The sequence below is a fragment of the Thrips palmi genome, unplaced genomic scaffold (genome assembly GCF_012932325.1).
Source record: "Thrips palmi isolate BJ-2018 unplaced genomic scaffold, TpBJ-2018v1 HiC_scaffold_10, whole genome shotgun sequence".
Lineage (NCBI taxonomy): Eukaryota > Metazoa > Arthropoda > Insecta > Thysanoptera > Thripidae > Thrips > Thrips palmi.
In genome coordinates, this window is record NW_023144621.1 from 22,575,015 (window position 1) to 22,596,221 (window position 21,207).

The 21,207-nt window shown below is 48.5% G+C and overlaps 2 protein-coding genes across 6 annotated transcripts in view; both read left to right on the forward strand.

The window, feature by feature from the left end:
* Positions 1 to 68: 68 nt before the first annotated feature.
* Positions 69 to 6,358, forward strand: LOC117649225 (RNA-binding protein cabeza-like). Of its 4 annotated transcripts, none has more exons than XM_034391798.1 (11): positions 69 to 240; positions 771 to 971; positions 1,050 to 1,298; positions 1,377 to 1,500; positions 3,239 to 3,267; positions 4,836 to 4,996; positions 5,074 to 5,203; positions 5,287 to 5,538; positions 5,624 to 5,746; positions 5,857 to 5,998; positions 6,089 to 6,223. In XM_034391798.1, coding segments are annotated over exons 1-11 (1,449 nt in total). In that variant the 5' UTR covers positions 69 to 239; the 3' UTR covers positions 6,126 to 6,223. The 4 variants fall into 4 exon arrangements, with proteins under 4 accessions (XP_034247689.1, XP_034247678.1, XP_034247670.1 ...); XM_034391787.1 differs by having other exon boundaries at positions 93 to 244; positions 6,089 to 6,358; XM_034391779.1 differs by lacking the exon at positions 69 to 240 and adding an exon at positions 310 to 328.
* A 1,780-nt stretch (positions 6,359 to 8,138) lies between these two features.
* The window catches only part of LOC117652407 (diacylglycerol kinase theta), a 36,146-nt gene continuing 23,077 nt past the window's right edge, over positions 8,139 to 21,207 (forward strand). For both annotated transcript variants that reach the window (XM_034397301.1, XM_034397307.1), the window contains exon 1: positions 8,139 to 8,343. In XM_034397301.1, the coding sequence (XP_034253192.1) occupies positions 8,151 to 8,343 (193 nt within the window). In that variant the 5' untranslated portion in view covers positions 8,139 to 8,150. The remainder of the gene's footprint in view (positions 8,344 to 21,207) is intronic.

Here is a 21,207-nt window from a genome sequence, read left to right on the forward strand (position 1 = left end):
AGTAAGAGTGTCAAATCAACCAAAAAATATCGGAAAATAAAAAAAACTTGGTCTGGAAGGTACAGTGATCAAATCGACCAAATAACAAAATCAGGGATCGGAGGCCTCTATCGCCTCTATGTCTTACAGCCACGCAATGGAGAACAACAACAACACTTCCACAAGTCACAAGTCCACTTCCGTTCCCGCTCGACCGACACCGACGACGCCATCATCGCGTTGTTAATTGTGATAGCGAGAGTGAGTGCGTGACGAATTTCTTGATTTCTTGTTTATTTGCTCGATTTTGCTTGTGTAGTGGGTCTCAGATCCAAGCACAAGTGTACAAGTCTGTACATTTCTAGCACAGTTGTTAGTTCTGTGTTTGCTGCACCCGTTATTGTGACGCCTTGATTGCGGCGTCGTTTCTTGGGTAGCTCGGTCTGGTACCCCACGCTGAGTTTTTCCACCGGGTCTAGAAACATTTTATTTCGAATATCTTCTATCTAGAGTACATAAATTTTTATCTGCCTGTCTTACACCTAATTAAACTTGCGGAATTTCTGGGGGTTGGGCCCAAGCTTAAAGTTAAATCCTTGAAGAGATCCAATTTGGTCTTGGGCCAGGCTAGGGTTAGCGGCAAAAAAGTTGTGTCCTTTTACCATTGAAGCTGTTCTATATGCTTCTTTTTGAATACCTTTGCTTTAATTTGGCTCGCACTTTATTTCGTTTCGAATTGGTTCTCGTGAATCGTGTCCTAGGGTCTTGATTGCAATTTATCTGTGTTTCAGTGTACGGAAATTACGCCGGCGGTGCCGGTGCGTATGGAGGCTATCAAGGCTACACACAAGCTGCCCCAGCACCCGGTGGAGCTCCGCCTACAGCAGGTGTAGGCAACACCTCTGTGGCACCACCTTCTTACCCACCTGCCCCAGCATCTTACGATGGAGCTTCCTCGGGATGGCAGCAGCCTCCTCCTTCCCAACCTCCAGGTATGTTTTTCTATTGATACTTAATCGCAGTGTTGCTCTTAGAGAACCTTTCATTATTGTTTTTTCTATGTGTTCCAGGTGGAGGCTATCAGGGTCAAAGTTTCACAGGACCCCCACCCTCTACGGGTGGATATAATGCTCCCGTAGGTGGTCAGTTCCAGTCTGGAAATTATAGTCAGCCACCTCAGACAGGGGCTCCTGGTGGTTACGGAGGCCCTCCACCCTCAGGTCCCCCTCCCTCTGCTGGTGGCTACGGTGGGTCACCGGCAGGTGGCTATGGCGGTGGTGGTGGTGACCGGGAAAGGGATAGGAGTGCAGGACGCTATGGTATGAGCCTTCAAATAGAACTGCCATAATTTCTATTACTTAATATTTGTTCTTCTAAAACTTGATTTGTGTCGTTAGATGGAAACCGTGACAGGGGTCGGGATGACAGGGGTGGCCGGGATGACCGCAGTAGAGATGACAGCAGAGGCCGCGATGACCGCGGTTATGGTGGTGGGCCCAGAGGGGGCAATGGAGGTTACAAGTAAGTGTTACATTTTTATTTCTCTTAAAAGATCATTGAAAGCAGTGTTATTGTTACTCTTGCTCGAGAAGCAGTATTGAGGCGTTTGGATGTTTGGCTACACATCAGTTCAGTAGCTTGAAGAGTTGGAACAAAATTGAGTATCTTAGGCAGGAATATTTTACTGGTCAGCCTTTGATGGCAGCTCATCCCTAATAGGTGTTGGTTGTGTGGCCTGAGGTTGTAGCTGGTAATATTCAAGTCATGTTGGCGTATACTTGAGTTGAAATTAACTGTTGAGGTCTGGACATATGAGATGGGTAATTGGCCATGTGCCCAGAATGTGTTTTGATTTTCAGTTCAATGAAAGGTGTCATATCCTAGGCTTCATTAAACTGTAAGGCAGGTTGCATATGGGTAGGTTTGACTTTCTTCTAGGTAACATTGCCACTGTAATACTTTTGCAATTCTCTTTTGTTGTTTTGTAAAGCTACGGCAACTTTCCTTTGGTTTTACTTATCCTATGCAATCTAACCTTTAATACAAGATCATTTATGCTGAAAGGACCATCATTAAGTGTATGGACAAGCCTTATTTTTGGCATCATTGATATATAGGTGATGACAATGTGTGGTGTCCAAGAGTTGCATTGAGCTGATGGAAGGTAATGACTTCAGATTGTGTACATACAGACAATAAGATAATAAGATTTCTTGACACACTATTCTTATTTCCTGACCTCTTTATTTCTATCTTATTGGTAGCTAATTTATTCTGTGGTGGTCATGGCTTAGTCTAAGTCTTGATTTTCAATAATATATTTATGGTATTCACAAACTTGATAGTCATTTACCTTTTATTTGCCTTACCTTGGTCTTCTTATTTGTTTGTGTACATTAGTTGTCATTTTTGCACCAAGAAAAGTCCTGTGTCAATCCCCTCAGAAATGGAGAACCTTTCAGTTCTATTGAGACTTCTCAATATTTTCTGTCAAAGATTCTCAAGTCGACAGTCAAGTTTTCTGTGGAGTATTGGCTCTCCTTTCTTGTTGCATTGTCAAGTGGAAAGACTGAACAACAGTGTTCCATTTTGTTTAATTTGTAATACACTGTAATGATTAACTCTGTTTTCAAGAAGTTTTCTAACAGGTCATTCTAGAGACACATGACTTCCTTTCATATGGGTATAGACTAATAAGAAATCAGCGTGAAACTTAGTATCTGATCTTGGTATCTTATTTGTGTGTTGGGCGTTGTCCCTCCCCCTGGTATTTCAACTGGTCAATATGCATCTCATGGTAAATCAATTCTACAAATATCCTGGTATTTCATGACAAGTTTATCTTGGTAAATCCTGCCGTATTATAACTTTTGAGTAAATCTAGTGTTGCTGGTAAGAAATGGTACATTGCACCTTTACAGCTCAAGGCTGGTGCAAAAGTGGTGAAGTTGTGTACAGTATCGTAATGTCTACAAATGGTATGGTTCACTAGTGCAGCATATGGTTGTATGTAGCTCCATCACGCTGAATCATAGGGCTCTGCAACAGTACAATTCATGGTGTCATACTCTGTCATTTGAATGGACAGAGGTATAGGGGTCTCTACAAAGTTATCATTTTAGGGTGACACTACAACAAACTCTACTGACGTAACTGACTTGACAACGGACTTCTTCAATTGAAGCGGATTTTGAGACGTCGGCCAACTCTTCAGATTGCCTTGCGCGGCCCCGCTCATGTTGTGTTGCATCTGTTTTAGCAGTGGCGGCAGAGGTGGTTTTAATAAAGGTAACTGCAGCTGGTGACTGCCTTCTGCTTTTCTCTTTTTTTATAAGCTTATTTTAGTTAGGGGTAAATTTAATTACATCATGTTATGTGAATTGGTATTTACCAAGTTTTAGTAATTCCAAGTCTGCATCAATATCTCCAAAATTACAGTGGGTTGAATCTTCTGTCTAGTTTTGTTTGTGTGTTAGTGTGTGTGTGTGTGTGTGGTGGGGAAAAGGGGAGGGGGCACTCCTAAGTAACAATGGAAATCTTCAATCTCATTCCCAGTCCCAGTCCCATGATTTTTGCTAAACAGTAAATTTATTTTCATTATAAAATTACATAATAAATTTTTTTACTAATATCTTTATATTGTTTATTACAAGTACATTTGGTTATCTTGTGAATTGTACATTCAAGTTCAACTTAACTGATTTCTATAATACTATTTTGGTTTTTGGTCAAGAATGGGTGTTGTGTGCCTTAAGAATGAATCTGGTGAGGATTATAAGTGACTCACGGATGTCAGATGGTCACAGACGGTCAGTGACTCTTAAGATGCTTCTCATTTTATTTAATGGGGGTTTAATTAGTAATGAGACAAGTGGTTCTTACTGGTGCTGCAACAGCCAACTTCCCTCAAGGTGGTGTGGTACTTCACAATTGGTACTCAATTGGTACTTAATCACAAACTGCTGAAATTAATTTTTTAACATTTTGATCTGCTTAGCTGAACTGTGTATCAGTACCAAGTGGTTGTGACCTGTGCAAGCCAGGTTTAACATAGATCAGCCTCAAGTCTAGTTTAGGTTGTGAGGTGAGGTTTTTTTGAAGGATGTGTGTAGTGTCGAAGACTGGTATTCCCATCGAACCGTACATGTGTGTGTACCAATCAATGACTGCCTTTCCAACTGCGGTTATTTTCATTCTGGTATGGCTTGAGACTTGAGGCCAAGATAACTTAAGAACAGTGGTGTGAATGTCATGCATGGTTTACTGTGGGGCACATCTTATGCTATGTTTCCTCAAATGAGGCTATTGTGCCCTTTGCAGTTTCATTCTCTGCTATCTGCAAAATGCTCCCTCTACTCAATTCCCCTAACTATTGTGGTGGTTTATTAGCATTTATATATGGATGGGTCTTGAATCTCGCATCCTTCTGCCTATTACCCCAGTGTAGCCCCCAAAACTAGTACCACCAAAATTTCAGCAGATTTAGACAGGCTAATCTTATTTTCATGAGCACATATTCAAGCATTTTACAGGTGTACTTAAAGAAAAGAACTAAAGGCATTACTATTGGGACTATTGGCCGCTTTAAAATAAAAGTATTATCAATGTCTGTGAAATGAAACCAATATTGCCATCAGTATTTTCTTAGGCTTAGGTTCAAATTGGTTTAAGTTGATGGCCATTTTTTAATTTTATGCGACCACATGGTTCCAAACCAAAAGTGTGATGTTGTCCCTTGTTTCCATAGTTAGCTTAAAAGTAACTTCTTCCCACTTGCCCCTACTCGCCTTAACTATTTCATAAGCTCTGCGAAATTTGTTACTGTGCCAACCTTCTAACAAGTGTCCTTGCATCAGGTGGCTACGACGGAGGTTCTCGCGGCGGCGGCGGGGATAGAGGATCTTCCGGCCGGGATGACTTCATCGTACAGGAAGATACCATTTTCATATCTGGAATGTCCCCCTCTTTGACTGAAGACGATGTTCGCACGCACTTCGGAGCTATTGGAATTATCAAGGTTTGTACTGGATGGTGGAACTGCATTGCGTGCAGTCGCTTTTCCAAGTGAGATACTGAAACGTGTGTTTCTTTTAGACCGACAAGAAAACTATGAGGCCCAAGATTTGGATGTACAATGACAAGAACACTGGAAAGTCCAAGGGTGAAGCAACAGTCACATATGATGATGCCCACACAGCCAGATCAGCCATTCAATGGTTTGATGGTACGTATCGCGTGCAACCAAATCGCGCTTGCAGCACGTTCGTCTGTTTACAACTCTAACATGATTTTTGACTCCTCATCCAGGCAAGGACTTCAAGGGCTCCAGCATCAAAGTCCAGCTCGCTACGAAGCGGGACAACTACGGCATGCGGGGAGGCGGCCGCGGAGGTGGCCGCGGCTTCGGCCGTGGCGGAGGCGGCGGCTTCGGTGACCGCGGTGGTGACCGTGGCGGTGACCGCGGAGGCTACGGAGACCGTGGCGGAGACCGGGGTGGATTTGGCGGCCGCGATGGTGGAGACCGTTCAGGAGGAGGCGGTGGTGGAGGCGGCGGCGGCGGTCAGTATTATCTTAAAACGAAACGACCATCCTCCCTTTACAATATTAACGCTGGTCTGATTTCAATTTTTAAAAATATTTGCAGGCTTTGGTCGCGAGGGTGATTGGAGGTGTACGAATCCTAGCTGCAGTAACACTAATTTCGCCTGGAGACAACAGTGCAATCGGTGTGGTGAAGACAGGCCAGAGGGTGCAGGCGGTGGCGACCGTAAGTGTCTTGTCTGCTTGGATTGCCATTGCAATGAATGCAACCCTTCCTGGCACAGGCTTGCCACGGCCCAAGGGGATGGAGTGTGTTAACGGCGATGTTTGTTGCAGGTGGCAGTGGGGGACGTGGCCGCGGCGGCGGCGACCGGGGCGGCTTCCGCGGTGGCCGCGGTGGCGACAGGGGCGGCGGTTTCCGGGGACGCGGCAGCGGCGGCCCGATGAGGGGAGGCATGGGCGGCGGCGGTGGCGGCGGGTCAGTTTACCATCTCACGAAGCGGCTCTGGTACAATGGCTTCGAGTCTAAACAGGTGTTTGACTTTGCATTTTGTTTTCTGTTTTGCAGTGACAGAGGAAGGGATCATCGCAGCAGGCCATACTGAGAACACCCAGCAATCTTCAAATCATCTTCCATTGTGTGATCATACCGCATTGTATCTCCTTGTGGGGAGACTATTCAATTTTTTTTGAAACCTGTGCGCCAGCCGGTAATTTTGAACCATTTTTTTATCTAGTGTTTGTGACCTTGCATTTATTGTAATTGCTTCCTGTTGAGAAAGTGTGAATTGACCGACAAATGTATTTAATAGGATAAATAATATGCTTTAGTCAATAAGAAAACCGTTTCCTTTCTTACATTTCTCACCCGGAATCTGTTCACTATGGACTCGCACGTGCTCTGATGCGATCTGCCTCTGCCAGGTTCGTGTTTCGAAATGACATGCGCTTCGGCCAGGGCAGGACGGCGCACCCCGGCCCTGTGCACGCAAGGGGGGAGGGGGGGAGGCTGTGGTCCAGCGTGGCCGCTTTTCCACCGTTCCAATCCGTCTACGGTGGGGCGTGAGCTTTGTCCTCATTATATTTGGGGGGAAAGGGGCCGGAGGTCATTTCAGATTTGACTGTTAGTACTGTACCGAGGGGTGCTCTGCGGTTTGGGGCAAGTGAAAGTCTCTCGCGGAGTTGGAAAGCAGATGCGGGATGGGGATGGAGGCTGGCGCTTTGAATCAGAGCCCCCGACCGTTGATCCAGCATGGACCTCTCGTCTCGTCTGGGGCCGTTCCACCGTTCCACCCTCAACCAGGGCGAGGGCGCCGAGGGCTGCGGGGCCTCGGACAGGGCAGAGGAGCCGACCCTGTGACAGGTGCCAGCCAGCGGATGGGCGGGTAGGGCGGGGCGCACAGGGCTACAGCGCTACAGCCACAAGGGCCTGGCCGCCGAGGCAGGGCTTGGCAGGGCTTGGGCCGCTAGGGCTGAGTGCTTGCGCCACCATCGCCACGCCTGGCCACGCCGCGCGGCGCGCAGGGGCGGGTAGGGGCGGGCCCGGCCGCGGGGTGGAGGGGCGGCAGTGACGTCACTACGTAGTATTGATGGCCTGGCTGCGACTTGGCGCCCCCTGTGCGGAGGCCCCGGACAGCAAGGCGGAGCGCAGCCTAGCGCAGCCCAAAGCCCGTGACGGCACGGCCCGACGCTCGGCTCGGCGTCGCGACGCTCGGGCACCGCGTTCGGCCGCGCTCGGCTCGACGCCCCACACCCCTCGCGCGCCACGGCGCCACGGCACGGCGCCACGGCCGGGGAGAGTCGCAGCCCTTGGGGCGTCGGCTTTGCAGGGAGGAACGGCGTGCTGGCGAGTCGGCTGGCTTTTCGGAGATGTCGTTTCCGTTTTTTTGGCGTGTCGGTGAAGGGTTCTGTGGGGCGCGTCGCTGCGAGCGTCGAGGGGGAGCCGCGAGCGCATTCAGGAGGCCGTGATCCCGAAACTCGGTCGGGCTCTGGGGCCGCGTGCCGCCCCGCGCCTCGCTGCCGCCTCGCCGCCGCCACGCCCCCCTCACCCGGGCAGCCCAGCCCGCCCAGCCCTCTCGCGCTCCGTGTGCTCTCGACCCCCGCGGACTGGCTCGGCTCGCCGCCCTCCCCGGCCAGCCCAGCCAGCCCAGCCAGCCCAGCCCAGCCTTGGCGGCGTAGCGGGACAGCCCTGCGTGCCTGCGGCAGCCTGGCAGCCTGGCTGCCTGCCCCAGTGGGCCCAGTGGCGCTTGGGCGTCTGCGCGGTGCGGTGCGGTGCGGTGTCGTCCTGCCCCGGCCGTCCGAGTCTCCCCCATGCGCGGAGGAGGCGGAGAGGCACCTATCCCTGGTCGAGTGATGGTCAGCTGCGCGGGGAGGAAATGCCCCCCTCGGCGTGCCTCTGGGCGTGCCATGTGAGCTGCAGGGGCTGCTGCAGGGGCTCCCTCAGGCGCTACCATGTTCGCGTTCGGTTCCGAGATCACCTAGACATGTGATATGGCACGGTGCGCGATAGCACGGTGAGATCGTGGCGCCTGGCCCACCGCCTGGGGCAGGCCTCGGCTGCGGCTGGCCTCGGCCACGGCCACGGCCCTGCGACGCGACGCGAGCGCTGAGCAGGCTGAGCAGCGCCTGGGATGATGGCGTCCGCCACGGCGCACGACGCGACGGCCACGGCCACGGCCTCGTCCACGGGCCAAGCCACCGGGACGGGCCACGGCCACAGCCTCGGACACAGCTTCACCAAGAAGACGTACCACAGGCCGACCTACTGCCACCACTGCGGGGACATGCTGTGGGGGCTCATCGGGCAAGGCTACAGCTGCGAAGGTGAGTGTCATCTGTTGACTGTGTGCGTGCATGCGTCATGTCAGTGTGATCGCGTGTGCGCGTGTGTGTGCATCTCCCGCCCATCCCGACCCGGTTCTCAGTAGGGTCATAAGTAGCTCTGCATGTGTGCGTGTGTTTGTGTGAGTGTGTGTGTATGCTGGCGCGCCTGCATGTGTATTGGTGCGTGCGTACGCGGCAGGACTGACAGACGGTTTGGCCCGCGAGCAGGCTCGCGTGTAAGAGTGTGCGTGTGTGGGTGTGAGCGCGCGTGTGCGTGTTGCGGTGGCCCCTACGGACTTGCCCTGCCTCCCCCTTCCCCCACCCCTTCCCCCGCTGGGGCTTGCCTCCTTCTCTCGGCGCCCACCCCCGCCGAGGACTGCCACCGCCGCCACGCTAGGCAACGAACGCCGTGGACGAGCATGGACCTGGGCGTGCGGGCCATGCCCGGCCATGCCCGGTCATGCCGGACCCCCTCGCCCTTCACGCCAGCATCCAGCTAACCTGTGGACTTGACTTATCACACCCCAACCTTAGGGCCGGCTAGGCTTTGGCTACGCCTTACGACGCGACCCTTCGCCTCCTCAAAGCGGCCCGCGAGGCCGCGACGTCGGCCAGTGACGCTGTTCTGGCCACCAGCTGATGTGGGCTAGCGCATGGCTAGCGGGGCCACCGTTTTGGGCCCCTCGGACCTCGGCCGTGGTGCATCTCTTGGACCAATCAGAGCCTGTTCGCAGCGCTCCAGGCGCCTTGGCCCCTTTGCTAATGGACTTGGCACTTTTTGGCCACGGCCCCTCCTTATTGGAAGAACAACGGGCAACAAGTCCCCTTGGTTCGCCTTGGCCGCGATCCACGCATGGAAGCCACCTCTCAGCTCACAGGCTTGGTCGGTTTCACTTCGTCACCGAAACGGCCGGGCCGCACGAGAAGGGCTTGAAATTACATTCCACTATCCATTCCCTTGGAAGTTTCGCTCAAAGAAAACAACTCAAAAAACGACAAAAATCCCCGCTTTCCGGTCTATCATTTCTCCGTTCAACACTCTGCAAACTCTACAGTGTGCTCAGTACACTCTGTTCGGCGTGTACTCACAAGCACACTCCTACGAGAGTGTGCTCAGCTGAGTACACGGCAACGAGAGTGTGCTTAGCTGAGTACACTGCAACGAGAGTGTGCTTAGCTGAGTACACTGCAGCCGGAGTGTGCTTAGGTCGGTAAAATATATGCAGCTGAGTACACGTTCGTGGAAGTGTACTCGCGAATACACGCTGAAGAGAGTGTACTTATGAGTACACGCTTAAGATAGTGTACTCATGAGTACACTCTAAAGAGAGTGTACTGAGTACGCTGTTGAGTTTGCAGAGCATAGGAGCCGTGCGGCACACCGGGCACACTGTAAGGCGACAAGCTCGCCGGCACCGAGGAACAAAGGGGGCGAGCGTGCGAGGACGTGGACAGAGAGAGACGGGCTGACGGCCTGACCCCACAAGCCTTTTATGAGAGCGATCAATGCAGAATGACCACCAATCCCCTCACCTCACGCCTATCTCCGCTTCCCCGTCAGGTGGCGACGAGGCTCGCGACGAGGCGACAGGGCCGGACAGGGCGGAGCGGAGGGTGTTGTCGTCTGCCGGGCCGCATGGCATGGCATGGCATGGCATGGCACGGCATGGCATGGCCGCAGGAGTCCTGACCTAGCAACTAGCTCGCAGCCTGCGCGACATTTTCCCGCCGGGTTGCCATTCCCTTTGTCGAGACCTCCGGACGGCCAAACTCTGCAAGTCGGGGTTTTGGTACTCTACAAATCCAAAAGCGTACATTGTACGCTCTACCTGGAGCATGCCTGCAAGCACGCTCTAGCTAGCGCGCCTGCCAAGCAGGCACTTACTAGTGCAGACATGCCATGTACACGCTTATTCCTGATGCAGACAACTCCCTATCCCTTATGCACTAGATGCATGCTTCAGTAAGCGTGTACTTGGCATGTATGCACTAGTTAGTGCATGCTTGGCAGGCATGCGCTAGCTGGAGCGTGCTTGCAGGCATGCTCCAGGTAGAGCATACAATGTCCGCTTTTGGATTTGTAGAGTATAGGCGTTTCCCGTTCGCCGCAAACCGGAGGTTTGTTTTCGTGCATGTGACACTGTGACGGAAGCAGCGCCGTGGCGTCGCTTCATTCCGAACTTCATCTCATCCCCCGCATTTGGAGCCCCATCCCCGATTACAACGTGGACCCGCCATGGCCCGCTACGCCGTAATCGGACATCGGTGCGGCAGTGCTGCCCGTAGTGCTGCCCGCAGTGCTGCGGCGATGCAGCACTCGTGCGCCGCTTATCGCCACCCTGCTTCTGTGCAGATACCCGTGTTTGCTGGCAAATAGCGGCCGTTGATTGGCTGGCCCGTCGTACGCCATTATGTGCGGTCACAGTGAATTGCGATAGTCCTCATCGAGTGCAGTGTCAGACGGGGTTGGCGGCGCAGTGGGCCAGAAGACCGGTGGACGCGGCGAAAACTCCAGGCGCGTTTTGAATCTCTAGCTAAACATGACTCGAACGGACCCCACCAATGGATTCCTCGTTCGGAGAGCAATCCATTTTGTGGGGTCATACGTTCGGTCCTAGTCCCATTTAGCGACTCTGGAGCTCAAAACGATTCCTTAATTTTGACCGCATCCACCGGGCCCACTGTGCGGCGGGGCTTGGCGTGTGGCATGTGGCACGGCGGGGACGACCTGCAGCAGCGGGTACACTGCCATATTCAACAAGTTGGAAAAGGCTAAGTGCAGTGCCACGTCGCGTCCACCGCGCTTCTCGGCTCGAAAACCGAACAGTGCATTACATTGTAGGTGCAGTCGAGCAACAGGCCAGCGCCAACGCACACGCCGCCAGATTGGTGGAGCGATTCCCAAACGCTACCGCCACACAGAGAGAGAGAGAGAGAGAGAGAGAGAGAGAGAGAGAGAGAGAGAGAGAGAGAGAGAGAGAGAGAGAGAGAGAGAGAGAGAGAGAGAGAGAGAGAGAGAGGGAGAGAGAGGGAGAGAGAGAGAGAGAAAGAGAAAGGAAGCGGGAGGGGAGACACTGAAAATTTTGACTTTCACTTGATGACGTTTTCAAGGCTATTTTTTACATGAATGTAATCAAAACAATGCTGATATAGTTGTCACGTTCCAGAGCTTTGATGAATTTGTAACTGTCACCATTTGTAAGTGATTACAAGTCATCCATAATTTTGTCATGAAGTGACATGGAGTTTTTACAACGCACCTAGGCTGTCTTCTAGACTTGAACAACACTCAAACGAGCCTTCAGACCCTCTCTCACCGCGACTCGTTTCACTCAAAGCCGTCTAAAAATCTCATTCCTGTTTTTAAAGGAACTACAAAAACAAAATACATGACATATTAAATACATGATTTATGAACAGCATGGCTGAGTGCATAAGTGATTATCGACGGAATTCGTCTTGCATGGTTTAATTTACTCTCATGGTATTTTTTCCTTTCACCTCCCCTCTCCCTCATCCTTCAAAAGGTAAATTTACCGTTTCGGGGATAAAGAAATTTATCCACAAAAAAAATCTCATTCAACGAACGTTAATGAAAGCAGGTGATACTCGTTTGGTTTTCTTCTACGGGGTAGTATGGGCTCATTCCAAAGATAGTATTTAAAATCTGAGTCCTTTGTGCCGTGGCCTGCACCGCCGCGCCGTGCCCGTTGGATTGCGAGCATCCGGTGCCTCTGCGCTGTAGCGGGGAGGGATTGTCAATGTTGCGCGCAGGCCGTCGCGCGCGAGGACGGGGTGCCGTTGTCGAATTCCGCGCAGGCTGCGCCGCAGCCAGCCACAGCCAGCCAGACGCACCATCCCGCCCCGGCAGCCAGCCCCCATTATATTCTTAGGATACGCACTTGGTTTTTGGACTCTCGAGTAAAAGCTAGCTGACACTTTTATGTGTCTTGTAGTTGTAGTTTTAGGTATCTTTGAAAGTAAAGGTATCATCTGCTAAAAAGTTCACACGGGCGTTAACGTGACCAAATGAGGCAATCCATCCAATGCACGGTTAGTCTCGGTCCTGAAAGATTCAGGACCGGAACGGGTCCTCGAGTAACCAGGACACCTGTTTCCAGGACGGGGGTGGCGCAATTCGACCAGTTTGCCGTTTGGTCCTGGAAACGGGTGGCATTGGCGTCTTCTGTCACCAAGATCCAGGACGGTTCGGAATGTTTGGCGCTCTCGGTCCTGGAAACGAGTCTTCGGGGCTCCAAGACGTCGAAAAGAGACCAGATCGGACCAGAAAGCTTGCGCGCCGCACCCAGGTCGGCCACAGACCTGGTTCTGGTTTGCTGCGCCCCTGGCAGGTCACGGCTGACAGTCGCCCTGCGGTCCAGGTCGGCCGTCATTCCTGGATCTGGTTTCTGCGCACCTGGTTGGTGTGGCGCCGCCAGTGTCAGTTCCATCCAGGTCGGCCGCCAGTTCTGGCTCTGGTTCGCAGCGCGCGCGCCTGGAAAGCAGACCACCCACGCGAGGTGGGTTGCCTACCATGCCCCTTCCTCCACCCCTTTTGCACCACTTCCCTTAGTGGACTGCGCCAACGAGAGGATGGGTTAATCATTTCCTGAGTCGCACGATCCCCAAAATCGAGTTCTCGGATTTCGACCAAACTCGGTAAATTCTTTCCTTGGGTGCCCAAGAATACCCAAAAATTCTCAGAAAAAATATTCTGTATTGGGTTTGATTATTTGCTACGAAGACACCTGAAAAAATTACTAAATAGTTGTAATTCAGTGAAAATTTTCCAAAAAATGACCCAGAACTCCTGGCATATCTTTGCATTATGTCATCTACTTTTACTGAGAAATGGCTAAGAAGCCCAGAAACTTTAAATTCCACAAAATAAGGGCTACGTTTTTGGCTGAGCGATAGCGAAGCCTGTTACTCCTGTGGGGTTGAAAAGTTTTTCCTGTCTGTCTGTTTGTCTGTCTGTCTGTGTGTCCGCACTACTCCTCCTGAACAGCTCGGCCGATCTCAATGAGATTTTGCACACTTTTTGGGTATGTCCTTGGCTCGGCACACGCGAAATTTCACTATCCTAGCTCAACTGGTTCAGTTTTTATAGCCGAAAAACACCTAAAAAACGGCGAAAAACAGAGCTTTCTGCAGATAGGTCACTTCTGGCTTGGAGAAAGGGGGGTCTGGGGGGCGGAGCCCCCAGCATTCAACAAGTTAAAAAATAATCGACAGTGGACGAGCCATTGCCTGCCGCAGGCAGGCTAGCGCCGCAGGCCAAGGTAGGTACGCCAGGCGTGGATTGGAGGAACAGGCAGCGAGACATCGCGAAGCCTGTTACGACAAGACGCGATCTGGCGTAAACCTACCTTGTTTAAGGGGAGGTTCTGGTGAAAATCTTGCTATTTTCCAAATGGATCCCACTGTCATGATTTGTTCGGAATACAAAATCTTTTTTGAGGAGACTAAAATTTGACTTTTGAAGGCACATGCCAGGCTCTGAGCCCAGTCGAAGAGACTTTTCGGGCCTACTTTGGCTGTATCTGTAAAATCTTCTTGCGGATACTACTTTGTCGTAAATGGATGACCTTGACATTTTTCACTTCTTCGATTCATTTTCAAAAAATTCTGCATAGCTCAAAATTTCCATTATATTATTTTGGCTGAGCGATAGCGAAGCCCTTGCCGTGTTTGGGCGCTCCGAAAAGTGACTGGTCGTGCGTCTGTCTGTCTGTCTCTCTCTCTGTCTCTCTGTATGTAATCACTCACGTTTCTCAGCAACTACTGAACGAATAGTATCCAAATTTCACACCTGATGTCTCCTAAACATCCTACAGGGGGAGTTTATCTCAGATTAACAATTATCATCGTTTGAAATATTCAAAACATCATTTTGAACTAGGTAATTAGCGTGTTTAGGTTGGTAGCAGCGTGTGGCGGACCAATTTCTCATACTGGCTGCCGCGCTTGCAAGCCGTCTGCAAGACGGGACGGCACTTATGCAAATAAACAAACTAAAGAGCAAAGGGGTTCTCAAATAGGTACTGAGATAGTTTTTTAACATTCTAGAATGATTGAAACCCTTCCGGGGTGTCAACAGAGAAAAATACGGAAACTAAATGTGAGAATGGTTTACGTGTTTCGTTCCCCTCTTCCCCCTCTCCCGTCACAGGGGAACAGGTCAGTGCACTGAGTGTAGTTGTGGATTGTAAATAGAATGTTTTCTTTGCCTTTGTGTGCATCTACTGATTTTATTCTCTCTGATACTATCCTAATTTTTCAAATTCATAGTAAATCAGCCAATAAAATCAGGTAAATGCATGAATAACTTCTGTTGAAACATGTTAATTGTCTTGGTTTGTCTCGGGGAAATGACACTCTATTGCAATGCTGCAAGCTAACATAAATATTCTAGTACTTACATCTATTGATCAAAAGAATCCATAAATAGATGTATTTTGTGCAATAAATAATCCATATATTTAGTGCTAACAGATTTTGAACTGATATTGGGTTCAATGAGACGATTCAGGTTTTGAGCGGTGGGTGACTTGGTAATTGCTTTTAATGGGACGATTCCTTTCACTTCCCCGGGTGGAAGGATCTTTAGTTAAACTGTAGTTTCAACTACAGTACCAAAACTGCAGTTCCCGAACTAAAGTTAGTTTTAAAAAGAAACTGAAGACTAAATACAATTCCACTTTGCAGTTGAAATTGTAGTTTTCTGTCAGTTCACAATGTTGTTTTAGTGTTGATTTGAAGTTCAGTTGGAGGTTCAGTTTAAGTTTCAGTTACAATTTACTTAATATCCATTTCTGGAAGTAAAGCGACTGCTGAAAATAAATATTCAAAAACTGTCTCTCATCTAGTATGTTTCCGTACTTAGTATGTATTTTAAACATATTCTCTTATCGACATACTAACGTTGATAGTTATGTCTCAAAACTAGTACGTTTCCATACTTCTTATGCAATCTTCTAGTTGTATCAAGTAAAAGTTACATACCACTAGGGGAACTCAAAATTACAGTGGCTGCTTCATTGCTTTTAAAGCAGATGAGGTTTACGTTGAATTTTTTGTCATCTCCCTTTAAAAAAAGTATCAGGTTAAAAGCAAACGTTTAATGTTTATAGCTAATACAGTTGGCTTTACTTTAAATGGTATAGTTGTTCGATGTTTAAAAATTTATGCAAGTTTCCCCTTTTTAAAGTTAGCCTCCCTCGAGAGACAAAGTAACCTTAAGTCTGCGACAAGTTTACGTAAACTGAATTGTCGCAAAGGTCCAAAATATTTTGCGCTTACATTTTTTATACTGACAGTTTAAAATTAAAATTGGTAATAAAATGCAAGTTTGTCATGAAGAGGACTACAACTTTACATAGGATTACTCTAAAATTGCTTGTAGTTTAAAAGATGTAGAAAAATTCTTAGTTTTGATTTTTTTTTTATTAAATCTAAATCAAAGTAATTCTGTTAAGTCCTTCATATACCCTTTTTAAAATAAACATAATATAACATGCTAGTAGTATTTAATAACACTTTCGTTGAGTGAAGTTGGAGCAAAGCATATTGACTACCGCAAAAATGGACACTTAGTGCATCATCCGCTAGGTGGTGCTAGTGTCGCATCATTTACGTCTTCGAGTTAAAAGTGTTCTTGCAGCCGATCAGAGGAATATTTTTGGGTCAAACTCTGTGCAGGGCAAATATTTGAGATGCTATGACTCTACCACAAAAGGATTGACCTCGATAGGTGGAATATTAGGGAAATAACTTTGAGTACAACTTTCCTCTCGAGTACGGCTACGGGTCGTAGTTTGGTTAGGCTCCGATCGCTGTGCCTCCAAGTGCATCAGTCCTCGATGCGAAGTATATTTTTTACGAGTGATCAACTCCGAGAGGAGGTGACTTCACTCACTAACACCTAAGGTTGTAAACACCTAAGGTGGCAAAATGATAACAGGGCTGAGGCTCTATTTTGAATTTTCACTCTCTTTTCGAAAACTGAACCCCAACTACTCTCTGTCTAGTTATTTCAAATGGCTTTTAAGTTGTTCGAAACTAAGGTTGAACTGCAGTTTGACTGCAGTTTAACTAGCTCGAAAATGAGGGAGAAACTATAGTTGTTCCAAATAACTGGTAGTTTTTGCATAGTTAAACTGCAGTTTTACTGCAGTTGACTACAGTTTAACTACAATTTTTTTTCTCTTAAAAGTTACTTTCAACTTCTTGATTTTTTAATTTTTTTTTCACTTAAAACAATACATTTTACAACAGAAAAACTCCTGTTTTGTCATATAGTTTTAACTGCAGATCCTTCCACCCGGGTCACCAAAGCTTGTGTCCGACAACTGGAACCAAGTATTGGTAACGATTTGAAAGCTGGCTTTCTCAATGTAAGCCCAATGTTAATACTATACTGTATTCTTTTACTCTAAAGATAAAATATCAAGAGGCATGAATAAGGTAAATTAAGGTGGCGTATTGAGCAACAAGTGGCCTCTGCATTTGACTTCATGAGACGATTCACTGAATTCGACAAAACTTGTTCTCCGTCGAATGCTTCAGATCAGCCTGCCCTAAACTGAGTCACTTAATAAAAACTATGATTACATATTCCAGTCTATATTGTTCAATTCACTGGTTTTAAATGAAAGAATGACAAAAAGGCTTTTCAAATATAACTAATAAATTTGTGAATTCATTAGTTTGAAGAAAAAGATGTATCGAATAGTGAGTCAAGCAGACGAGTAGCTAATTAAGCGATTGAATGCTGGCAATGGAATGTTACTCGACTGAAGGAATCGCATTGGTGTGGCATTAGGGTACTGGTGACGACAAAGGGTAATCCATGAAGACAAACCCAGACCCATTCTTTACCCATTATTGATCAATTTGATATCAATATTTTTCAATCGAATCTCATATTGATTCTTGGAGTTTTTGGAGTGCTGATTATGAAAACCACTTCCATCTCTACTTCAGACTTGTATTTTCATCTCAAATTAGGTCATTTCGGACCAAAATTTTCAGGTCGAGTTTTATATTGTTTCCTGCAGTGTTTGATGAGGTGAACTCAAAAATAACTTCCAAATTTTTCCCAGACTCAAGCTTTACCCAATTTTTACCAAATTTGGCCAAAAATTTTTGAATGGAGTTTGATGTTGATCCCAACAGTTTTTTGTGTGCTGATAACGAAAATCACCTCCATTTCGACTCCAGACTTATATTTTCATCCCAAATTAGGTAATTTTGGACCAAAATTTTCAAATCAAGTTTTTTATCGTTTCCTGCAGTTTTTGGTGCGCTGAGCTCAAAAATGACTTCCAAATTTTTCCCAGACTCACGCATAACCGAATTTCAACCAATTTTGGACCAAAATTTTGGAATCGAGTTTGACGTTGATCCCAACAGTTTTTTGTATGCTGATAACAAAAATCACTCCCATTTATACCCTAGACCTACATTTCACTCAATATGAGCCCACAAGCTGCAGTCCGAAGTGCACAAATTCGCATCGCTCAGCCACACTACGCGCCCACTCAAAACGGCGCGTACCCCTAGTTAATTGTAACCTTTTCAAGCTGAAAAGTCCCTCATATTTGTCTATTTTCTAGGCCAACCTTTTACGACAAAATAGTCTGCGCAAGAAGGTTTTTAAAGTAAATGCCTAAATAGGAGAAAAAGGCTTTGTGACTGGGTTCAGGGCATTGTAAGTGCCTCCCTAGTGACAAATTTTAATAGTTACTTAGTAAGAGGCTATTAGGTGTATCATGAGGTAATCAGAGGTTTACAAAGCTACATTGGCGGTTTTAACCATATTTTTATACATTATTCCTAGTTTTGAAGCTTTCTAACTGTTTGGGAGGAATTTTAGGTATGTTGAACGGAGCATGAATTTAACCATAAATAGTTGCTATGTTTAAAAGAACAACACAATTACCGGTTCTGAATGTTGCCAACCTACAATAAAGAAAGGCCGCCTTTACAGGTATAGGGTTCTCAGATGCGATATTTGCTTTGCCAGGTTGGCTGTCCTGTTTGTTTACTTTACACTGTGGCTGAGCTACACTCAATCAAGTAAACGCTAAAAGTATGTCACTCTTATTTTCCGGAAATTCAAGTTTCTGGACTTCTTAACCATTTCTCAGTAGAAGTAGATGGCATTTAATGCAAAGATATGCCAGGAGTTTTGGGACATTTTTGGAAAATTTTCACTGAATTACAACTATTTAAGGATTTTTTTGGTGTCTTCGAAGCAAATAATCAAACCCAATACAGAATATTTTTTCTGAGAATTTTTGGGTATTCTTGGGCACCCGAGGTAAGAATTTACCGAGTTTGGTCGAAATCCGAGAACTCGATTTTGGGGATCGTGCGACTCAGGAAATGATTAACCCATCCTCTCGTTGGCGCAGTCCACTAAGGGAAGTGGTGCAAAAGGGGTGGAGGAAGGGGCATGGTAGGCAACCCACCTCGCGTGGGTGGTCTGCTTTCCAGGCGCGCGCGCTGCGAACCAGAGCCAGAACTGGCGGCCGACCTGGATGGAACTGACACTGGCGGCGCCACACCAACCAGGTGCGCAGAAACCAGATCCAGGAATGACGGCCGACCTGGACCGCAGGGCGACTGTCAGCCGTGACCTGCCAGGGGCGCAGCAAACCAGAACCAGGTCTGTGGCCGACCTGGGTGCGGCGCGCAAGCTTTCTGGTCCGATCTGGTCTCTTTTCGACGTCTTGGAGCCCCGAAGACTCGTTTCCAGGACCGAGAGCGCCAAACATTCCGAACCGTCCTGGATCTTGGTGACAGAAGGCGCCAATGCCACCCGTTTCCAGGACCAAACGGCAAACTGGTCGAATTGCGCCACCCCCGTCCTGGAAACAGGTGTCCTGGTTACTCGAGGACCCGTTCCGGTCCTGAATCTTTCAGGACCGAGACTAACCGTGTGCAGTTTCCTTTCAAACGAATACAAGTGCGTGCGCTGGAAGTGTCCAAATCCAAAAACCATGGTTTTTGTGCACAAAGATTGTATAAGTCCGATTTGTCGATCGCCAAGACGAATAGAATTAAAAACAATATCAAAATGAACCAAATTTTGTCAAGAATCATATCTATTTACGTACTCGTCATCCCCCGGTTTGCATGCTTATGTCACGCACGGAGGAAAGAAAGTCATTGATCCGACAAATATATAAACTCGTTAATTCCGTAACACAAAGAAAAGATTGTGTAAAGTATAAATTGTAGTTATTTTGCTTCCAAGCGACAAATTTATTTGTGGGATCAACGACTTTTACTTTGCCGTACAGATTAGCCGACAGAATAGGGGCGCGAGGAAACCAACACAATACAAATGCGCTTACGTCCGATTACGTACCAGGCACCCAATACACGTACTTGCAATTTCGGCCAAACCGCACGACCCGTGCTGATCTCATGTGAGGAGACTCGGGGGACGCGTTCACCCTGTTACCACATTCTCCGCGTGGCACGAAGGGGCGGATGGCCATGTCCGCCCAGGCCATGTCCAGGCCATGCCCAGGCCCGGAGGGCGGGCTTGCGAAGCGCCTGCGAGGTAGGCAGTCGCTAAGCACGCCTGCGCGACGGGACTGCCTATCTGGCAGGGGCGCTGGCCGCCCGCTGGGAAGGCAACGCAACGCACGCCTGCGCGACGGGACTGCCTATCTGGCAGGGGCGCTGGCCGCTCCACCCGGCGAGGACTAACTTTGGCAGACCGGTTCGAACTGTTCAAACATCTGCGCAAGCTACTCGACAATCATTCCGCTGCGCATGTTGTGCATTTCTGCACTTATCTCACCCGTCTCTACCCCGAATCATCCTCGTAGTGTGCCTTGCATCTTTCTGCCGTCTTTCTGTATCTTTTTACCAGCAATTTTTTCTATCCTTCTCCCGCTCCCTTCTCGCCACACCGCCATCTCGTATCTTATTTTCTGCTTTTCTATATACTTTTTCCTGTTCTTGGTCTGACTGTCCTCTCTCTCCCTCGCGCTCGCTCTTTCTCTTCGCTATCAGCGTATTGATCCTGACCCAGGGAGCTCTGCGCGCTCTGCGAGCGGCGGGACGGGGAGCGGCGTGGCGCGGCGTGGCGTGGTACGGGAGGCTGCCTGTGGCTGGAGAGAGATGTGGGGGGGAGGGGGATACAGAGACAGACACACTGGGAGACGAGTGACTTTCGAGAGACGCGAGGAAGACCGTTGCCCGGCGTCGCGAGGGGGACGAGGGGCAGGCGGTCGAAAACGGCGCTATCGCAACACTTTTTGACCGAGGAGTACCGCATGACTGTTTTTAGGTTAGGTTGCCTGTAGAAGAACAAGGGGTATTTTGTTTCTGCAGTGGAGGGTAGCTGGCCCAACGCGTGTTGCTCAGCGACTGGCGGTGTGCGTGCTGCCTGCAGGGCGTGACTTGGCGTTCTCGTCAAGACATCTACAGGCGGGCGACCCACAACAGAGCGTTCGTCGCCCCTACGACAACCCGTTCGTCTGGCCTCGTCTCCTGCCGGCCGACGCGGATTAGTCCGATTAGTCTTGTGATCGTTATTGCATGTTCGGAGGAGTGGTGTCAGGGAATGCACTTTGACCCAAAATTGTGTGATTAGCCTTAGCCTTCCACAAAAACTAAATAAATAAACGGCGACAGCCAATGTTTTTGCTGGTCTGACGGTTTTCTACAGGAGCTCAACAAAAATCTTAAGTTGTGTGCGAACTAACGCACAATTTAATGCAAAAGAGAAAGATAGGCTCTCGGACTTCTCTTTGGTAGCACAGCGTTCGGGTCCTGTAGCTCACATCGTCGGCAGTTTTGATTATCGGCGAGCTTTCAAGGTAGTTCATTTTGTACGATTTT